The sequence below is a fragment of the Phascolarctos cinereus genome, unplaced genomic scaffold, assembly GCF_003287225.1.
Source record: "Phascolarctos cinereus isolate Bilbo 61053 unplaced genomic scaffold, phaCin_HiC Scaffold_4;HRSCAF=312, whole genome shotgun sequence".
NCBI classification, from domain to species: Eukaryota; Metazoa; Chordata; class Mammalia; order Diprotodontia; family Phascolarctidae; genus Phascolarctos; species Phascolarctos cinereus.
Genome location: NW_027555847.1, coordinates 577,118,914 through 577,141,888, shown reverse-complemented (window position 1 = coordinate 577,141,888; position 22,975 = coordinate 577,118,914). Strand labels below are relative to the sequence as shown.

Sequence of the window (22,975 nt, the reverse complement as noted above, 5' to 3'; positions counted from 1 at the left end):
CAAGCAGAGCATTTTGTATTTGATCCTGGAGACAATAGGAAGCCAATGGAGTTTATTGAGTTGGGGGTGGGCGACATGATCAGACTTGTGTTTTAGGAATATTACTTTAGTGGTTGAATGGAAGATGGACTGGAGTGGAAGGAGACTTGAGTCAGGCAGACCCACCAGCATAGTACTGCAATAATTCAGGCATGAAGTGATGAGGGCCTGCACTAGGGTGGTGTCAGAGGAGAGAAAGGGGTCATATTCAAGAGATGTCGCAAAACCAACAGGCCTTGGCAACAGTTTGGATATGGGTGATGAGAAATAGTGAAGAGTCCAGCATGATTCCTAGGTTGAGAGCCTGAGGAACTGGGAAGATGGTGTTGCCCTCAATAGTAATAGGGAAGGTAGGAGGTGGGGAGGGTTTGGGGAAAAGATAATGAATTTTGTTTTGGATATACTAAGTTTAAGATGCCTAGTAGACATACAGTTTGAGATTTCTGAGAGGCAGTTAGAGATGGTGCAGATCAGCAGAGAGTTTGAGGAAGGATGTGTAGATCTGAGAATCTGCATGGGAGCTGATGAGATCACTGAGTGAAGTAGTGTAGAAGAAGAGAAGGCCCAGGACAGAACCCTAGGGGACACCTACGGTTAGAGAGTATGATTTGGAAGAGGAACCACCAAAGGAGGCATTAGAGAGAGTTTATCCCCAGTATATCAGTTGTACTAGCAGGGATTTGATGTAAGAAATATTTCTTTTTAAAAATTTCCTTAGTATTTGAAATAAAGCTACAGTGTGCCTTTCAAGAGTCTTTATGCCTCACCTATCTGAGGAGATCTATGGGGGAGAGGGAGAGTCTGCACATACATCTGTGAAGAAAAGGGCCACAGTAGGTGAAGGGAAAAAGATCTGAGTAATAATTCTGCTCATTTGAGTTCATGTAGAATTCAACTCAATAAACTTTTTAATAATTACTGTGTAGAAATCCCTGGAAAACTCAAAAGGGAGACTCGTTCCTCCTTGGAGTCACTCCAAAGTACCTACAAACATAGCCACCTCTCCCCTACACCAAAAAAATCCTCACTTAACCCTTCCATCCCTGCTAACTGTAGTCCTATATCTCTTCTAGACTTTGAAGATAAACTCAAAAAGGCTTTCTACAATAGGTGCCCAGTAGAAGAATGACCATCATCCTGCTTCTCTCTCATCACCAGGATAAAGAGAGGAAGAGAATTAACATATAAGGCTGGATCATGCAAGGAAGTTGTACATCTGAGTTCTTTTTCTTGCCCACTATGGACATTATGGCTTCCATCTATACCTACAAAAATGTAGTTATCATGCCTGAAGCACAAGATACAAAAGTGGAGTTTCATTCCATCTGCCTTGTATGATGATCAATATTACAGACCCCAGTTTCAGAATGGGCAAATTCAACATTTAAAATGATGTGTAACGTTAGAAAGATCACCTCAGTACAAGTGCGACTATGGTCAGGAGGAAGTATACCTATGTCGTGTTATTCAGTTGTTTCAGTCACGTTCAACTCTTCAGAACTTCATTTTGGGGATTTCTTGGCAAGGATAATCGAGTGCTTTACCATTTACTTCTCCAGTTCATATTTATAGATGAGGAACTGAGGCAAACAGGGCTAAGTGTCCTAGGTCAGTGTCTGAGTGTCTGAGGCCAGAATTGAATTCATGAAAATGGAATCTTTCTGATTCCAAGCCCAGTACTCTACTTACTTCACCACCTAGTTGCCTCAGTATCTTCCCATAATACCAATCAAATATGAGAATCACATTGCTCAAGCCATTCCTGACTGCAGGAAGGAAACTTTTAATTATGCTGTCATACCAAGCTGTGACTACACAAACAATCTAATTCAAGAAACATTTATGAAATGCCACCACTCATGTGGCCCTTATAATTATCTTTTCTCTATTAGCTTAGTTTAGACCATTAGCTTCTTAAGGGCAAAAACTTATCTTATGTCTCCCTTATTATCTAGTACAGTCTTTTACAGTAATAGCCATTTATTAAATATTTGTTAAATGAATGAAAAAAATCCAATTTGGCTGAATTCAATAAAATGACAAACCCCAAACTCTTTATGAAAGTAGTGTTTCATTAAATGTTTTACTTTTCCTTTCTTTCATTGTTTGGACATCATGTAGAGAGGGACAAGAGATTCAATCAGGCCATAATGAAATCAAGACACCACCCTGCTTACATCTAGAATCAACTTTATCACAAATCAAAGGGAAGATACATTTAAAACTTGTGGCCATGTATTAGAGACTATTATATATAACCATATATTAGCAAAGCAACTTTTATAAAAGCACATGAATAGTTGAAATCTTATTCTCAATCAAAGTATTAGGTTACCCTGCGGTATAATTACCCTGGAACATCATAAATATTACAAGAAATTTTGCAAAAAATAAGAGTAAGAGTGTTTTGGGTTTTGTTTTTATTGTAGTTTTAGGAAAATAAATTTCCAAATAAGTAAAGGAAGAGATATGAAAAGTGCATCAAAAATACAGAATAAGAAAGTATGAGTATCAAGTTTACTTTCAAAACCAGCTCAGGGACTATGAAACTAAAAGTCTGAGAATCACTGGTCCGAGGTTTACATTTCCCAAGTTCATAACAAAATTTCATTTCTGAAGTTTTACCACAAGGTGGCACAAACTAGCTAAGCTAGTTTGTGTACAATTTTCTCAAAACAAAACCTTGGTCAGGAGACCGCTCTGGGGATATAAATTTCTCATCTGGATACTTGCACAGCTGTTAAGATGGCACGATCTATTTGGTCTCAAGACACCCTATAATCAATCACACAATATCCTCTTTAAAAACATGAATGCAAAAAGGGAGAAATTATTTCAAATACAAAACTCAATCCAAATGTGGTATAAGAGATAGGGGTTGGGTTATTGAAACTACAAGTTTTTCATAAAGTGATGAAAATATAAGTATAAATGCTTTTAATTCAACACATAAAATAGGCAAGTATTTACCTTACGACAGCTTATTCTGCCTCAGCAGCATCTGACCACGAACTCAATGGTATCAGATTGTTTGAGAGGAACATTCCAGGTAAAGGAATGGTATAAAAACAGGAACACTCTGCTTTTTCCGGGGTGTCCCTGACCTTGTGACCTGGGTGATTTAAATGACTGTACTTCATTTAAATGTTACATTCACCTTTTTTGCATCTCCAGCACTTAGCACAGTGTCTGGCACAAATGAGGTGCTTAATAAATGTTAACTGATTGTTTGTTGATTAAATGAAGTAGAAAAATTGGGTGCCATTTTACACATAATTCAAGCCCCAAGCCAGTAAAGAATGACCAATTATTCACTCCACAGTGAGGGATACAGTCTAAAGAAAGGATTGCCAACAAGATATAAGGCCACAAGAAGTAAGATAGTATTAGTCAGGTGAGTGTCGGTTAATAGTGGTTTGCCCAGTCCCCACGACTTATAGGGAGTTCTACAAGGCCAGTCAGCTAGTCTACTCAGGCAAATACAGCATGGCAGTAAGAAAGATCCGCCTCTGCTTGAATTGTCCAGTCATTTTAAAGAAGCCAGGGTCTATTAAGCCCTAGTCCTCTCTTCCACATTGCAATGAAGGTGTATAAAACTAGACCCAGGTGCTGGAGATTTTTCAACAAGACTAAAAAGCTAGAATAAAAGATAGATCCTTTTTTACAGATGTATATTGGAACCAACACTAAAAACCATTAACACATACACACACACACACACACACACACACACACACACACACACTTAGTTTATTTTCATGTAAAATATGTACTGGTTTTCAGTGTTGCACTTTTAATATGAATAAGTACATGCTAATGGGCTTATAAATACATATATGTTAATGGATTTAATGATGTTTTGTACATACATATGTTGATGGTATTAGATATGTCCAGAGTTTTGATGTTGGGTATTTTTTCAAAGCAATTCATGAAAAGGAAATACTCTTTAACACAATGTATTCTGGAAAAACAGCCTTCAGAATAGAGAGGATTGGGGCAGCTAGGCGACACAGTGGATGGAGCACTGGCCCTGAAGTCAGGAGGACCAGAGTTCAAACCCAGCCTCAGACACACCACTTAACCTCAATTCCCTCACCAAAAAAAAAAAAAAAAGAAAGAAAAAAAAGGAGATGATTCTATTTTGAGTAAAAACAACATAGAAACAGAGACTGGCCCTGTTAGAGGAAACTCCCTTCACCAGCGTAGGTTGACTCCTTCTCTGAAACATATGGTCTGAGAGAGCTACCCAGGGCACTGAAAGCTGAAGCAATTTGTCACATATCCTGTATGTTTCCTAAGTGAGACTGGAACCCAGGTATCTTCAGCATTGAGGTTGGTTTTCTGTCCATTACCACAAAGCCTTCAAAGGCTTATAATATATGCATTAAAAGACTTCTCAAATGGGGTTGATGACTCAAAAATAATTTAATTCCAAAAGATTCTACGCTTGAATGTAGGACACATCCTGTGACTAAAAAATAATATTCTTATAAAATGATAGATTAATTGGTAGGAAACCATTATTATCCCTCAAGAAAATCTCTCTTAAAAAATATTGCATAATGAGATTGCCTCTAGCACTGATTAACATGTGGTGCGTAGCAAAGTATAAAGTGAGCTACAGAAAGAAGCAAAGGTTATCTGGCTTCCAGGACAGTGGGGGCACTAAGCTGGTTCTTAAGTTCATTGGGGTTAATGAGTCTTCTCATCAGACCACTTTTACCAACCTCCAACCTGTGAGCCTCAAATGGGCTCACAAAACACAGGCTAACATGAGCTGAACTCCTTACCAACTAAGCAGATATGGAACCACAGCAGTAACAACAAAAGCTATATCTTAATTTCTAAAGAATCTTCCATTTTGTCTGAAGTAGTTTAAGAACAAGACCCACCTTCAACCTGATCATTTTCAGAATCTTCTATGATGAAAAAATCATTTTTAAAGAACCCCACCAAAAAAAGTGAACAGAGAACTGTTTGTCTGTAACAGGTATCTATTCAGTGATTGTTTAATAAGAAACTGCCTTCCCCTCAAGGCGAAAGCATTAATTTACATAACGATGTGGCTTATAGACTGCAGCACTATGTAGAGGTAAGTAAAGAAAGCCGACACTCTATGGGCAATAATGAGCTATAAGAAGGACCAGTTAAAGTACCCCCAACTCATCTCAGCTAAACAGCTTTATCTTGATCAAGAGTGGGAGTTTGCATGTGGAATATATACACACTGGGACAACAGCAAAGCTTAGGAATTCATAGGTTAACATTTGTTCCACCAAAATGACTTATCATCATTCACAAATAGCTTCATCACAATCATATCCAATTAATGTAAAGCAAAGGTCATCTTACTGCCACTTTCTAACCCAACCATGCCTCAGTCAATTCCTACCAATTACCAGTTACTAAATTGATTACATAGACATTCACTCTTCAGCTTTACAAAAAGAAATCACAAGCATATACAACAACGATATTCCAAAAGAAATGCATTGAACAGATATGGCTCCATGTTAAAAAAAAAAAATCATGTCACACACAGATAGACCATAAGGGGTCACAAAAACCAACACAGTGAATGCATGTTCGGGAGATGACGAACCCACAGCTCCACCTGGCACCAAGGAATTCTCCTGAGCTGTCTCCATTACTTTGTAGCAGGATTCTTCGGAGGGAGGAGTTTATACGTGTTAAAGTACCCCACCACTTGTTGGGGAACTTCTGCCAGAACACACTGAGCAAGGGCTTCCTTTGGAGCCTTGTTTAAAAAGAAGGAAAAAAGAAAAAAAAAAGAAAACAAGCAAGTGTCCTCATTAGCAACCATACATTTAAACAAACATACATTTAGGCACCTTAACTTAGATAAGATATTACACTAAAAAATTCCATTTTCTCCCCTCTGTGGCTTGAGACCCATTTCTTATCTTGGGATCATCAAGATAAGGAGCAGGATAAGTTAGAGGCCTTGTTGACTTCTTTTAAAAAAAAAAAACACCATGCATTCTATTTTCATGCCATTGTTTGTGACAGGACTGGAAAAACAACACTCCAGACTTGTTTTTCTTAGAATTGAAAACTAATAGGTAACTGGACGCTGTTACACACAGAGTGCAACAAACCTGAAAGAAAACTGATCATTGTGTTTTTTTAACAGTATTATGTTTTTTTCCAATTACATGTAAAAACAATTCTTAACATTTTTTTTAATTGAGTTCCAAATTTTCTCCCTCCCTTCCCTCCCCCTCCCTAAGATGGTAAGCAATTTGATATAGGTGTGTATAGATATGATATGTACAATCATGTAAAACATATTTCCATATGAAAACTGATCATTATAAGAAAGCAAATTAAGCATTTTCCTCAGTTACTTCTAGCAAGCTTAATCCCAGTAAGAAAATGCTATTTTCAGCTAGAATATTTGAGCTACCACAGTATGAAAGGTAAAGACAAAAATACATTATCTAAAACATACATATAGAAAGAGTGAAAGTCTTCCTCACCATATCTCTACACTAGGAAATGTAAACAAATGCCGTACAAACCTGGGAAGAAATTGCCAAACCTTCTAGGGCAGGATTCTTAACCTAGGGTCCTAATTTGTTGAAACCTAGCACTCAGGGGTTCCAGAGCTTGGATGGGAAGACAATCACATCTTTATTTTCACTCATCTTTGGCTTTCTTTTCAATCCTATATATTTTATCTTATGCATTTAAAAACATTATTCTATGAAAAAAAGGCTCCAACACACTGCCAAAGGGGTCACAATGGGGGAAAAAAAAGTTACTAATCCCTGTTCTAGTGATTAGAAAAATGGGTTTCGTGTTGTACAGCTGCAATGGCCCAGAAAATTTAAGGGATCTATTAGACCACCTCCTTCTTGGTCTTATGGTTAAGACTACAGTCGTTGGAATGTATCAAAGGAGTCTCTAGAAAAACACTGGCAGAGACTTCAAAAACATGGAGGATGCATGATTCTTACTGCACAAAAGCACTGCAAAGGAGTACAGGCATAGAAATTTCAAGAACCATATGAGGAAAGTGATACGCTCACGATTGCTAAAGAACATGACTTATACTGCCCCACCCCTGCTCCCCCAGCATAGCCGTGTAGTCAATTGGCTGGCTATGGAACAATGCAGAGGAGCTTCAGTCAGGATACTCAGCTCCACAGATTTGGGGGAAGAGGTGAGAAGGGGGAGAGGAGAAGAATGTAGAATGGCAATACTCACATTCTGGAATTGTCTGAAAGGAACAAACTGAACAATGTCTCTGATAGCAGTCTCTCCAGTGGGAGACCTCAGGGCTCCGCCATCACCATCAAGAAACTCCATCGCACTGAAGTCTGCACCTCCAACACCAACAATGATGATGGACATGGGGAGTTTGGCAGCATTCACTATGGCCTGCCTGGTTTGATCAAGGTCTGTGATCACACCATCGGTAATGATCAAGAGCACGAAATATTGCTGTTAAATAAGACAAGCTTTGTTAGCTTCATAATCAAATGGTTTGCCATCGAGGACAAGCTGGGCAGCTAGATGGTACTGTGGACAGAGCGCTGGATCTGCAATCAAGAAAATCTGACTTCCCAGGAGGACCTGAGCTCAAATCTGGCCTCAGACCAAACACTTGACACTTACTAGCTGTGTGACCCTGGGCAAGTCACTTAACCCCAAATGCCTAAAAAAAAAAAGCCACAATGGGAGAGGCCAACTAATCCACTCCCTTATTGGGGCAGCTAGGAGCTAGGTGGCGCCATGGATAGAGCATCAGCCTCAGAGTCACAAGGACCTGAGTTCAAATCTGGTCTCAGACCAGACACTTGACACTAGCTGTGTGACCCTGGGCAAGTCACTTAACCCCAAATGCCTCAGAAAAAAAAAAAGAAAGAAAATCTGACTTCCAATGCTGCCCCAGATGCTTACTAGCTATGTGGCCCTAGGCAAGTTACTTAATTTTGTCTACCTCAGTTTCTTTATCTGAAATGGGGATAACAATAACAGGGAAAAAAAAAAACAATAACACTGAGATCCCAGAATTCTTGCAAGGATTAAAATTAGATTATCTTTGTAAAGCACTTCCCAAACCTTTAAGCACTAAATAAATGCCAGCTATTAATAACAATGGCAATAATAATAAAATTAATTAAAAATGCATAATAATAATAATAGGGATAGAGAAGAGGTGGTATCCATTTAGCAGACAGAACCCAACAGAAACAAAACAAAAAGTTATCACAAATTCCTCTGCTGCTTCACCATGCTACTAAAGTTACTTCATCTCTTTCCCACTATTTTCCTACTGCTGCAATAACCCTAGAATAAAATCTATTAAGATCCTCAGACAACAGATTGATTTGGTACAGAAAAAGAGAAAGGCTATTTAAACTAAAGTGGCAAGGTTTTTTAACGAACCACGATAACAATCCATAAAATAGTTTTTTTTTCCTGAGGGTCTCACACCTTAAGCACTGACAGAATTCCACCCTGCTACCTCACTGCCAGAAAAGGCAAAACAAACTTGTGTTTCTACAAAGAAAAAGACAAAAGTCACTTCCTCGTTTTAAGAACTCAATATACTAACAGTACAATGCAATCACTCAAGGGGAAGTTGCAAACTTTCATTATTGTGTAGTTGGTTCAGTTGTGTCCTACACTTCATGACCCCATTTGGGGAATGGTTTGCCATTTCCTTCTCCAGCTCATTTTGCAGATGAGGAACTAAGGCAAACAGTTAAGTGACTTGCCCAGGGTCACACAGCTAGTTGTATCTGAGGTAGGATTTGAACTCAGATCTTCTTGGCTTCAAATCGAACACCCCTACTGCCAAATAGCAGCCGCTTTACTCCATACTTGACTCCACATCAGTTCATACATTTTTCCCATTTTTCTCTATATTTCTCAGAGTGGTTGTTTCTCAAGCCTCATTATATTCACATACTAATAATGGATATCCATTTTATTTACAGCTCTTTATTACCAAAAAAAAAAAAAGATTCTGCCCGAATATCTTTGTACATATGAGTCTTTCTCTCTTTGACATCCTACCTAGCAACGGGATCTCGGGGTCAATTTTTGGCACACTTCCAGACTGTTTTCCAAAATAGACCAATTCACAACTCCACCAACAGTTTATTAGTGTGCCCATCTTCTTGCAGCCCTTCCAACAATGACTACCTCTGTCCTTTGTCATCCTGGCCATTTTGCTGGGTATTAATTTGAATCAAAACTTCAGAGTTGTTTTTAACTTATATTTCTAGGTGGTACAATGGATAAAGCAGCGGGTCTGGGGTCAGGAAGACCAGAGTTCAAAACTGGTTTCAGATACTTATTAGTTGTGTGGCTCTGAGCGAGTCACTTAATCTCTGTTTGGCTCAGTTTCCTTAGCTATAAAAGAGTTGTTATGAGGATCAAACGAGACAATATTTGTTAAAGCATTTAGCGCAGTGCCTGGCACATAGTGGGGGCTTATAAATGCTTGTTTGCCCCACCTCATTATTGTGATTTGGAATTTTAATTTATTTTAATTTTTTAAATTTAATTTATTTAATTTAACAAACATTTATTAAGGGCCAGGCACTAGAAAAGATTAATAATTGTTTACAATCCCTTTAAGAACTACTTGTTGGGCAGCTAGGTGGTGCAGTGGATAGAGCGCCAGCCCTGGAATCAGGAGGACCTGAGTTCAAATCCGGCCTGAGACATATAACACTTACTAGCTGTGTGACCCTGGGCAAGTCACTTTAACCCCACTGCCTAGCCAAAAAAAGAAAAAAGAACTACTTGTTCATATTCTTTGACCACTTATCCATAGGAGAATGGCTCTTGGAAGGTCACTGGCTTCTCATAAAGAACAAGAGAACATTGTATACAGTAACAACAATACTGTGTTAAGAACAACTTTGAGCAACTAAGTCATTTTGACTATCATAAACACCCAAATTAACTACAAAGGACATATGAAGGGAGACACTATCTGCATCCAGAGAAAGAACTGATAAATAGAAGTACATATAGAGTGATTTAACATATACACATATTTGTATCTAATGGTAGCTATCTGGGTAGGGAGAGAGAGAAAAAAAATTTACATGATAATTTTATTACATACTTAAAAGAATAGCAAGTTGTATATAACAGGTCAGCAGTTTATTATATTATGTTATGGAAATGCTTACAAAATAAATTTAATTTTTTTAAAAATAGAAGAATTTCACCAAAATTGCCATGGGCCAGGGATAGTCATGCATTTCCCTCTTGACGCCCTTTCTGGGGCTTCAAAATCCTGCTTCTGTTGCAATCTCATCCTGGAACTTCCCACAATGTCTGGGGCCTCCTCACCCCAGAACATCCAACCATCCCTGTGGCCTTCTAACATTGGAATATACCTCCACTAGGCTCTCCCCTTCTCCCATGGGTGAGTTCCCTCCTTCCTTCATAAAGAGATGTTACATCAAAACAGTCACGGGCCAGAGATTGTCCTCACTGAGACAGACCTTCATCCTATTGTGCAGCTTGCTAAAATTCAGGATTCTTTCCTTCCTCCCTTCCTTCCTTCCTTCTTTTTTTTTTTGACAACTCTATCCCCAGCTCCCCTCTTCTTCCCCATTTCCCCCCATTGGGAAAAAAAAAGAAAAACAAAGCCTTTGAACCAAACATTCATAGTTAACAAATTCTATCATCATAACTTTAGAACGAGACAAAATCTTAGAAGTCATCTAGTTCAACTCCTTTTTTTAAAGTTGAAGAAACTGAGGCCCAGAAAAAATTAAATGACGTGGCCCAAGTCCCCTGGGTAGTACATAGCAGAGCTAGGGTTCAAGCTCAGGTGTTCTGACCCCAAATCCAGCATTCTTTCCACTGTTTCCACATCATAAAAGCCATGACCAAGGCGGAACTATGCCCCTCTGACCCACAACATCCCACTTACCGATGCTGTCTGTTGCTGTGTGGCTGCAGCAGCAAACCTGGCCACGTGATTTATTATTGGAGAAAAGTTAGTTGGCCCATAAAGTCTTATCTGAGGAAGGCAGGTCCGATACGCCTCTATGATGCCTTGTATTCCTAGAGAACAAAAGCAGGGTTGATTGTCATCAAGTACGTCAGTGATCTACAAGATTCTCTTGCTCAGCTAGCATTTCAATCCAGACCCTGTAAATGCCTGTTAATGAGAGTAATGAAAAGAATACTACTCTTTTGAAAGAAAGCAGTAACTGCCTTTAATTTGTCAGCTTACCATTTCATCAAATCACAACCTTCCTTTTGGGGATGAACTAGCCAAAGAAACAGGATTATATGAAACATAGATTCAGTGTCAAATTAAAATAAGGAAAGACATTTCCTTATCTACAACCAAGAGTATGGGAAACTCTTTACTTTTAGAATCCCAAAGTATTGCTCAGGAGTAAAGATGTACAACACACAGACTTTTTTTCTTTATAGAGAACGCATTATGTTGAAACACATTTTGGAAAACATTCATTGCACTGGACCACTTATAACTGAGAGGCACCATGGTATACTGACTGATGAGTTGTTTTGATAGTACAAAGGCCTAGGTTCCAGATCTACCTCTGACACACACCGGCTATATGAACCTGGGTAAGGAATTCAACTTCTTAAGAGCTCTAGGCAACTCCCTAAGACTATAATTGAGAGAAGGTGACAACTTACATTGGTAGAGGGAGTTTTCTCATCCTGGAGTTCCCTAAACCAGCAAAATCACAGGACTAGTCCTTCTATTCACCACAGTTTTTGTTATACCTAGTCAAAATAACATGTATATTCAAGAGCTTTAAAAAGTTAAACATGCAGGGGCAGCTGGTGGTTCAGTGGATAAAACACTGGCCCTGGAGTCAGGAGGACCTGAGTTCAAATCTGGCATCAGACACATGATACTTACTACCTGTGTGACCCTGGGCAAGTATTTAACCCCGATTGCGTCACACTCCCAAAAAAGAAAATTCAATATAAACATAAAATGATACCAACAACAATATGACCCATAATAATATTTCCTGCCAGGATTTGGATAGTTTTCAACATCATAAATATTTTCATTATTTGACCTAAAATCATAAGAAGAATGATAATGCAATTTTTCTAATTCAGCTTACATAATTTAGTGTTAAAAATTTCACAGAAATTATTGCTAATCTGCTTTTTTTTCTCTACAACCAAATGTAAAATTTTCAAAGAAAAAGAAAAGGTTGTTCAAGCAATGAAAAAAATCAGTGCTGCTGAGACTTTTAGCTTAAGATCTTCATGTTAATTGTGAAAACTTACCACTACAGAAGGGATTTGCTGAGTTAAAGTTTAGGGGAAATTCATGTGATACCTGTCAACACACAAATGAAAGAATAAGGTTTTCTGCATATTTCAGTGAGTGGGGTACTCTAGAAGTAAAAGGACTTCTTACCTGCCACTGGGGAGGTATCTGGGCCCCAAATCCAAAGGCTGGAAACATCTTATCACTAAAAATAAGGTTTGACAATATAAAATGTTTCACTCTCTTTAAATATCAGGCAAATTAATCAGCTTTGAACATATAAAAAGAGCCAATAGAAAAAATCAAAAGCACATTCACTCTAGAACTAACAGACCTAGAAAGAAATTTACAACACAGAACTCTTTCTAAGGCTCACCTATGTATAAAAAGAATATTTTTAAAAAATAATTATTGCGTGGTATACTATAAGCCATCAGATACCCTGCTAGGTCCTATAGGCACAAAAACAAAAATTAAATAGTCTCTGCCCTGAAATGCAAATCCTATGAGAGCAGAAACTACTTTATAGCACCATATTTAGAGTCGAAAGGGACCTTAGAGGGAACGAATCCAACACTCTCACTTTGCAAATGAGGAAACCGATGTCCAGACAGATTTAAATGGATTGTCCAGGGTCACACAACAAGTAAACAGTTAAAGAATCTGAATTCAGTATAAGTAGAGCCTATATCAGATTGCACACCCTCTTGAGGAGGAAGGGGGGAGAGGAGCAGGAGAGGGAGAAAATTTAAAACTCAAAATCTTATGGGAGTGAATGTTGAAAACTAAAAATAAATAAATTAATTATTTTTTAAGAAAAAAATTGAGATCTTCCTGATTCCAAGCCCAGAGCTCTATCCACTCTACCCCATTTCTTCCAATCCTTCATTTTTCATTTCTAACGCCTAGCACAGCGCCTGGCACATAGCAGGCACTGCATATACCTTTTAAGTGAATGAACCAAACAAAAGCAGGTGATTTTTTCTGGGCAGCTATAACAATCAGTGTCATCATTATTCTAAAATCAATCAATCAACACACATTTATGAAGCACATGCTATGTGCCAGGATTTTTCTAAAATCACTCCATAAACATTTATTAACTGCCTCCTATGTACCAGGCACTGTACTCAAGCACTAAAGATACGAGAGATGCAAGACAGTCCCTGCCCTCAAGGAATTCACTATTTAACAGGAAGACAACATGCAACTAAATACATACCAAAAAGCTATGTACGGGACAAATGGGAAATAACGGAGAAATGGCACCAGAAGTAAGAGGGGTTGGGAAAGGTTTCCTGCCAAATATGGGATTTTAGTGGAGACTTACGCATCATAATCCTGAATGACCATCCCAACAGACCAGATAGCAGTCAAATATTCATTAACTCCATTGGGGCTGATATAATGAAGAGAGTCAGGAGACCTAGGATCACCATTGGAGCCAGTGAAGTCTACTCCCACCTGCAATAAACAAGAGTGTTAACACCTACCAAGGCTCCAAGGTACAGGAGCCAGTGCTTGACCTCAGGAGAAATTTCCTGCACTAAACCCATTGTTCTCCACGCCCTAAGAGCAAGCGTGTGCCTTGGCATTTCTGTAGACAATTAAATCAGAGTGTTTGAAGAGAGCAATTCTTGGCCTCATCGTGAAACTCTCTCTCAAACTGTTTGCGTAAAATACATACCTGCTGTTCCTATTATTCCAGAAGCCTTAAATTGTGAATTTCTATTGCACTCAGCCCTTAACTTTGTGGATTTGCTGCAACTGTTGCTGTTTTCAGTTAACAGTCCTCTGAATTATTCTGTTTATTACTGAATGAGTACAGATTCTATACATGTCTGCTTGCTCTCAGGAATGACAGATTTTCTTGTTCAAAAAACAGAAAGCTTGTGACAAGCTCAGAAATTGGGTCTGGGCAGAACACATTTAATGAATTTACAGACATTTACACACATTCAGTTACTAACAAACAAAAACAGTTGTACGATAGGCAGTAAAGCCTTCGTATCACATCCCACCCTATAAAACCCAGGTCAATATACATTGAAATTTATTTCACGTACGGTAAAATTCAGCTGACATCCTCCCATGATGTAGTCAAGGAATGTGCATTCCACTGTAATCTAAACACAGAGAGTTAAAGTTAAAATCCTCCCTTTGTAAAATACAGAACAAGGAGTTCTATTCACTTAGGTTTTGAAGAGGACATAAATTAATCTTGCTGAACCAAACTGAATAAAGGTAAATTGTAAATACATGCAAATTAGTGCTAAATTCTAGTCTAAGATGTCTCTGCTTCACTAGTTCCTCTATCCCTGAATTTATACCTCCTTCCAAATACATGAGAATAAAGACTCATGTTACAGTATTTGCAAAGCTAATCCATTTCACCTTACTTTCTTTGCCAACTCCCTAGTAAAACACAAAATTTAATGCTATGCCAACTCACTCCATTCTGGTTGGATTTTAGCACACAAAGCCAGTCCTCTACTTATCAGTCCTTCAGCATTTCTTATTCCACTAAAAGACCTTCTAACATTAATGGTGGCACCTTGGCTCAACATCCCAGGGATGTTCTAGTTGGGATTACATGTCAGGATTACATTTTACTTTTAATGGAATGATCTTACTTCCAAAACAAAAGGGCATCACCACCGTCAGGATAGGAATGTAACCTCAACCAAAAATGGAAAAAAAACAGTGACTGGTTTTAGGAACTTAACAGCTAGTAAAGTAACAAGGGCTTTGTAGTTTTCACATCAAAATTAATCAGGAAACAACTCTCTTACATAATAAGAAGTCTCAGAAACAAATAGCCTGAGGAAAAATAAAAGATTTTTTCTCCTCACATTATAATCATATCATTATTAAGCCTTCTCATCTTGAAAAGATTAACAGGATGGACAATACTGGTTCAGGCTACTCACACTCCAACAAGCTTGAAAAATGCCAGGTCATCAGGCACTGTGTGCAGGGATGATAGGCCATAGTTTGTGTCTGCCTTCTGCTGGAAAAGTACCAAATACGTAGAGTGCCCCACAGGCCTCGAGGCAAATGCCCCCATACTTTCTGAGATGTTTTGACCCTTGAAGTAAACATGCTATTTAAAATATTTTGTTGTAACTCACTATCCCTATTCCCCTCTGCTCCCTGAAGATCTCAAAACATAATGTTTAATTTCTGGAATTTCCAGAAGTCAAAGATTCAGGTGCCCAGACACATAGCATGTTAGCTCAGGGAATGGGGACAACTCTTCAAACTGACCTCAAATTAAAGCAATTGGCTCAACTAGTACTGACCTCACAGTGTTTCACACTGACAATACCAGAATTTTTGTAGCTTTTCTTCTTCAGCCTCTTCTTTTCATTTATGCATTCAAATTCAACCTACAGGAATTGGAAGACAAATGTAAACTACAAAAAAATTCCATTACCCCACCAGAAGTCTTGGTAAGGATTTAAGGAATGATTTTTCCCTCTCTCTACATCATACCTGTCATTCCTATGCCAAAAATCTCCTGAGCCCTAAATAGCTTTATTTATTCATCAAATATGCAAAATATCACTAATAGCTAATTTTCCTGGAATTGGCACAGGACTAACATTGGATTTGCCTTAGGATAATTTTTGCTCTTCCAGAAAGAGCAAAATGAGTTGCTTAGAAAAAGAAATATGTGACTATTAGAGAACCAAAGAACACTGAAGATATCTCTACCACACAGCACAAGTGCCTTCGGGAGTTTTCTTAAATTATCAGATACATTCATTAAGAGTAGAGCAAACCATTCTATCACATAAGGGCATTTTACATGCGATCTGTAACCTGATAATTCTGTTATCCTCCATTGTACCTTTTGTCCTCTATTCACTTGATTCCTTCTCTTCAAATAGATATCCTCTGTCCATGTGTCAAAAGTCCTTTCTATCCCCTCAAGACTTACTCATCCATAAAGGCTTTCCTGTGTGATAGAACCTTCTGAAATCCCATTGCATTTAGAGTCTATATCAAGGATCAACAAACTATTGCCAGAGGACCAAATCCAGCCTCAGCCTGGCTTTCTGTACTGCCCAAGCCAAGAATGGTTTTTATATTTTAAAATACAACAAGACTTTTAAAACATACATTTTAAAAAATACATTCAAAAATGTAAAAACTATTCTCAAAGGCCTTATGAAAGCAAGAAGCTGGCTGGATTTCGCCTTCAGACGTCTATATCATACAATTTAGTGCTTAATTATATGTAATGTTGAATGATCCTTATCTCATCCCCATCTCACACTCCCGTTAGTAAAACATAAATTCCTCGAGAGCAGGAAATTTCATTTTTGTTTCTGTGCACTTGGCACCTGGAATAGTGCCTCTGACATAGTTGGTGCTAATAAATACTTTTTGAAGAAAGGTATGAATGAATGAAATATTTGAACATGGATTAATCTTATCTCTCCAACTAAATTGTAAATTCCTGAAGGTCAGAGATTAAGTCTTTTGCTTCTGTTCCCTGTTCCCATTGTGAGCACAAATCAATTCAAAGCATTATTCTAGCCAAAGAAAATCAGTAAAATAGTCTCTTTCCATTAGGAGTTTTATATAAAATGAGCTAACTGGCTATAGCCCAGTGGAAATATGCAGTGCAAATTTGAATAATGCGACCCCTTCAGGAGATTTCTTCTCCACTCTAATCAAGATCTAGCTATAATCAGGCTAAGAAAAGAACAAAAATAATGAAAGTTTATGATGGTAAGTGCCATAAAAGAACTTCAATTATAGCGGTAAGGTAGATAAGAGACAGGAAATATCCCACCCTTTGGATAATCAGGAAAGACTTCTTAAAGGGAATTGCATTTGGAATGGATAAGATGTTGACAGTTAGAGATTGTGAATAAGAAGTACCAAGCCGAGAATAGCATAAACAAAGGTACAGAAACAGGACGTGCATGTCAAGTTCAGGGAATAGTGCACTTTGGTTGATAAACAGTCTATAGGGGCAGTTAGGTGGCACAATGGAGACAGCACCAGCCCTGAAGTCAGGAGGACCTGAGTTCAAATCTGGCCTCAGACCAAACACTTGACACTTAACTAGCTGTGTGACCCTGGGCAAGTCACTTAACCCCAGTAGACTTAAAAAAAAAAAAAGATAAATAGTCTATGTAATGGTCAAAAGATATGAACAGTTTTTGTTTTGTTTTTGTTATTTTTTATTTTATTTTTTAAATAGTATTTTATTTTTCCAATTACTTATAAAGACAATTTTACACAGTAACAGCAATATTGTAGGATGATCAGCTGTGAAAGACTTAGCTACTCTGATCAAGATAATGATCCAAGACAATTCCAAAGGATCTATAGGTAAAAAACACTATCCACCTTCAGAGAGAAAACTGATGAACTCTGAGTACAAATTGAAGGATGCTTTTCAAAAATTCTTTATCTCAGGGCAGCTAAGTGGCACAATGGATAGAGCACCTGTCCTGGAGTCAGGAGGACCTGAGTTCAAATTCGACCTTAGATACTTGACACTAGCTGTGTGACCCTAGGCAAGTCACTTCACCCCAATTGTCTCACAAAAAAAAAATTCTTTATCTTACCTTATTTCCTTTTGCAACATGGCTAATATGGAAATGTTTTGTATGACCTCATATGTAAAATTGAAATCAAATAGTTTGACTTCTCAAGGGAAGGGGGGGGCAGGAGGGAGAGAGAGGATTTGGCATTCCAAATTGCTAAAAAATGTTTGACATGTAACTGGGAAATATTTAATGAAATAAAAATAATCTTTTTAAAATGATGTTCAGTTACGTTCATCTCTCTATGACCTTATTTGGGGTTTTCTTGGCAAAGATACTGGAGTGCTCTGCTATTTCCTTCTCCAATTCATTTTATAGATGAGGAAGTTGAGACAAAGAAGGACAAGTCACTTGCCCTGGGTCACACAGCTAAGTGTCTGAGGCTGGATTTGAACTCGGGAAGATGAGTCTTCCTGACTTTAGGCCCAGCACCCTAATCACAGTATCACCTAGCTGCCCTCTGGGGACAAGGATAAAAATAGTCTATGTGAAAAACAGTAACAGGAAATGAAGCTGGAAAAGGTGGTTGCTCTATGACTACCATAAAAGACTCCACTCCCTCAAAGTATTCCCTCCCTTATCTCCATCATGGTCTGCTTTAGGATCCTCTTCCTCAATAGATTCCTACTTCTCTCCAACCTGTATTCTTCTAAGAATCTCCCCAACTTTTAGATCACAGAAACCCTGTTCCACTTCCTCACCTTCAACTCTCTTTTTCCAGTATGATTTTTCTTTTAATCTCCCTAGTTGTTTTTTTTTTCCTATGTGGGACCTCACTTACTCCTCAGATATACCAAGGGAATAAAACTGAATTCCTCGTTAAAACAAACAAAAACCAGTGGAAAAAGACTAGGTTATCAAGGATCTTGAATATAAATTAAGCCTCCCCAGGAGGAAGAGCTTAGATTTTATTAAATAAGCAATGGGGAGCAGGTAAAGGTTCTAAGCAGGGAAGTGGAAGGACTAGAGTTATAGTGTAGGATTGAACTAATGGAACTAATAATAATCAGTCCACAAACATTGCTAAGCACTTACTGTATGCCAGGCAAAGAGCTGGACACAAGAACAAAAAAATGAAACAACCCCTTCTCACAATGAGCTCATATTTTTTAAGTTATCTGCATAGAGATGATAGTTAAAACCAGGTTTAGACACATGTAGAATGAACTAAAGAGGTGGCAGTGTGGAGGAAGAAAGATGACTGAAAATATAAGTGTCTAAAAAGTTTTTGTTGTTCAGTCTTGACCAACTCTTCATGAACCCGTTTGGTGTTTTCTTGGCAAAGATAATAGAATGGTGTGCCTTTTCCTTCTCCAGCTCATTTTATAGATGAGGAAACTAAGACAAACAAGGTTAAGTGACTTGCCCAGGGTCACACAGCTAGTAAGTGCCTGAGACCATATTCGAACTCAGGAAGATGAATCTTCCTGACTTCTGGCCCAGCATTTTTTTTTAAGGCAGTTGGGATTAAGTGACTTGCCCAGGGTCACACAGCTAGTAAGTGTCAAGTGTTTGGTCTGAGGCCGGATTTGAATTCAGGCCCTCCTGACTTCAGGGCCGGTGCTCTATCCACTGCACCACCTAGCTTCCCCCTGGCCCAGCATTTTATCCACTGCACTACCTAGCTGCCCTAAGGCAGGTACTGGTGAGGTAATAAAGATGTAAACTAGGGCAGTGACAGAGGAAATGGAGAGAAGAAAAACTCACATGACAGTTTAAAGGTAAAGTCTTAAAGATTCTGCAACTGAATATGGCTGATAATAAAGAAGATATAAAAGATGGCACTAAAATTTCAAACCTGGGAGACTGAAAGAATGGTGGTACCATTAGTCTGGTCAGAAAGCTGACTTTGGCTAATTGAGAGTTATATATACATAGATATATACACACACACACACATATATACACATACATAACACACATACATATATACATATAGATATATACACATACATACATACATACATATATATATATATATATATATATATATGTATACACATACATAATTACCATTTTTCAGACTTTCAGAATATAATACAATATGCCAAACATTCAGGTGATGGTAAATGAAATTTAATCTTGCCTTCATGGTCCAAAAGACACTTCAGCATCTTGATTATCACTCGGGACCATCATTATAAAAAGGAATTACCATTATAGGGTAAATTCCAGAAGAGTCCCTAATAGAGTTTTGGTCACAATAAAATGCTGGGTAAACTGGAATTTTACTATGTTAGAAAACATAAGCCGCTAAAGCTGGATGAAACAAATAGAAACATTTGGCCACAGACAAGACCTGCTTCCCAAAACCAGGTCATCTCCTAATTCTCCAAGATATACATGATAAGCCAGAGAGAATGACCAAGCTCTTGGTAATATATATGAATTTAACTCCTTTGTTTGGCAAGATCTTCCTTGGATTTCCAGGTTAAATTCTGACATTCTCATTTGTTTTCAAACCCACCACTACTTTCTGCAACTTGTTAATTTTTCAATATCAGTGCTTTATATTTTTAGTAATAAGCAAGTTTTCAGTATTAATGAAGTCTCATTAAATTAAAACTATCTTTGTCTTGAGAATTCTTCTACCTACTAAGGTAGGTTCTTGAAATTCATGTTCAGGGGTGGAGGGGCAGTGAATATAGATCTGAACATGTTTCTCTTTTAAGTCTTTTTTACTTTTTGGTCCTAGTTAAAACAAAATCCAAAAATAACTGAAACAGCAAAATGTTGGCCTTGGATATTCAGCAGGAAATATGACTGCTAATTGTTGTAATATCAAACAACCACTTATTTATGGAGATACAACATTACCTCAGATCTGATGATTTCTCACTGATGATAAAAATTCTCGAAAGATTTCTGTGGTATTGCTGGAAGCATGAAAGAAGCTATTTGGAAAGCTTGAGTTCACAAATATGTAACAACTAATTAAAAGCATATGGTGATGTGACAAAAAGACCTTATGCCTTTCAGTCTAATGCGTTCTACAGGATCACTTGCAAATCATCACAAACACTGGACTAGCACAGAACCAACACTCCCCATCACTGGTCACCAAGTCAATGGCATCACACAAAGCCTGACCGGTTCCAAATGAATTTTTCCTCTTTTCAAAGCACTTTTGCCTTGGTTACTGGTGACTGAGCCTAAGATGAAATGACTCAGGATCAAAGAGAACAAATTAACACCAGAATTTGCCATTTACAACCAAAAACACTCATTCTCTCATTCAGAGCTCTGCCAGAAAAGAATGCATATTGGGAAAAATCTAGCCCAGCTATGTTATAAAATTCATTTTCCCCCAGTTACACAGACAGTTCAAAATAATGGAACTTCTATATTATCATATTCATTGTTTCAGGAGCCTACCTTAAATATAAAAATTATACACTCTTACTGAAAATATGACCACTCATCTACCTATCCTATCGTCCACAGATTCCTAAGCAGAATACTATTCATCGCTTCTCACTTTTAGAATTTCTAGCTTCCTTCAAAGCTCATTTCAGGTATTACTTCCTATACAAGGCCTTTTCTTATTCCCTCTTCCCCGCAAATTAATTAATTACTAGTGCCTCCTTGAAATTATCTTGAAATTATTTTGCATTGCCTTTTCTATGGACCTGCTGTTTTCCTCAGTAGAATGTAAAGTCCTCAAAAGCAAGCATTATTCTCTTTTTTGTCTCTGGATCCTTAGTGCCTGGCATAGTTACCATACCTAGTAGGCATTTAATACAAATATTCACAGAATAGATCAGGAGACTAGAAAAGCAATCTACGCTTCACACTTATACCATTCAAATCAGAAAAGTAAGCAACAGATTAGGGCGAGAACCAGTGCTGCATTGTGTGCTACCAAGGAAGCACTAACTTGCTTTATTTAGAAAGTGTTATGAGCTGTGGTGGACCAAATACACATTTGTTTCAGGAACTGCTTTGTAGAAAATTATGCTGGATTACCACAGAGTGAAATGACCTCAATGGAAATAATCAGACTGGAATAAAGGTATCCAAATGGGTACCCTTTGAATGGAATTAGTTGAACTAGATGTATCTCCTAACAAGACCTTTCCCTAAGCAAATGCTTCATATTAGAACCCATGATGAGCATTGATTCTATCATTCTCCTGGGTGAGAAGGGAAAAGATGGAGAGAAGAGCCAAGCAGAAGATATAAAATCCAACTCAAAAATCAGATTCTAATGCATTATTTTAAAAAATGGCAAGATGACGAAATTTCTGCTAGGCCATACATTAGTATTAGTAGCCAACTGAGACTGAACCTCTAAAATTAAATATAAAGCAAGAATGCCAACTCACCCTCATATCCTTTTACTAGACTTATAAAGATTTAAAGTATTCCATGTAATTACAAGGAAGGTACATGCTGGGCTGTTAGTCACACTGACAGAAAACCCCAACTACAAATGCAAGACCAAAATAAAAAAGGTATATACAAATTTAAAAAGTTACTCACGGGAGAGTTTCGGGAGGCTTCTTTTAGTTTTGTCATAGTGGTTTGAAAAGTTCCAATGAGATCATGTGACCCATCACTATCATAATCATAACACTCTACCTGAAATTAAGCATAATTAAAAATAAACAAAAATCAACATCTCTCTGATTAACAAGGGCATATGGGAATAAATGTGATCTGATAACACCTACCTTTTATCTCTTAGGATGCCAAAAACCTTGCATTTAGTCATTAGACTTACAAAATCAAGAGGTTTAAAATGGACTCCCTGCCAAATTATTGACCCACACAGCTTGAACTAGTGGGATACAGCTTCCATGAAAAAAGCATCTAAATACTCACCTATCTCAATCATTCATGGTATGAGGACAAAGACAGCAAAGATCAGTAAAATACTGGGATCATTTTTTTAAACATAATACCACCAAAAATCTTTCCAAAGATGTTTTAACAAGTAGCAAAATGAGCGGGTTTTTATCTTCTTTTCCATCCTTTCCTACATCCTCTTGTGGCAGCAACCAAAAAGTCATTACTTCCAAGGAAGGTGGGGGCAAAGCCAGAGTGCTGGGGTATTTACACAGACTATTATACTATCAGACCTTGAGCAATGAACCAT

General features: G+C 37.8%; 1 protein-coding gene across 1 annotated transcript in view; it reads right to left on the bottom strand.

Annotated features, from left to right (window-relative positions):
* Positions 1–2,442: 2,442 nt before the first annotated feature.
* CPNE3 (copine 3) overlaps positions 2,443–22,975 on the bottom strand; it is a 58,931-nt gene continuing 38,398 nt past the window's right edge. Inside the window, exons 8-16 of the mRNA XM_020970079.2 lie at positions 22,360–22,458; positions 15,613–15,699; positions 14,377–14,436; positions 13,641–13,774; positions 12,461–12,515; positions 12,328–12,379; positions 10,973–11,106; positions 7,273–7,509; positions 2,443–5,800 (exon numbers count right to left, since the gene is read on the bottom strand). Coding sequence (XP_020825738.1) covers positions 5,690–5,800; positions 7,273–7,509; positions 10,973–11,106; positions 12,328–12,379; positions 12,461–12,515; positions 13,641–13,774; positions 14,377–14,436; positions 15,613–15,699; positions 22,360–22,458 — 969 coding nt within the window. The 3' untranslated portion in view covers positions 2,443–5,689. The remainder of the gene's footprint in view (positions 5,801–7,272; positions 7,510–10,972; positions 11,107–12,327; positions 12,380–12,460; positions 12,516–13,640; positions 13,775–14,376; positions 14,437–15,612; positions 15,700–22,359; positions 22,459–22,975) is intronic.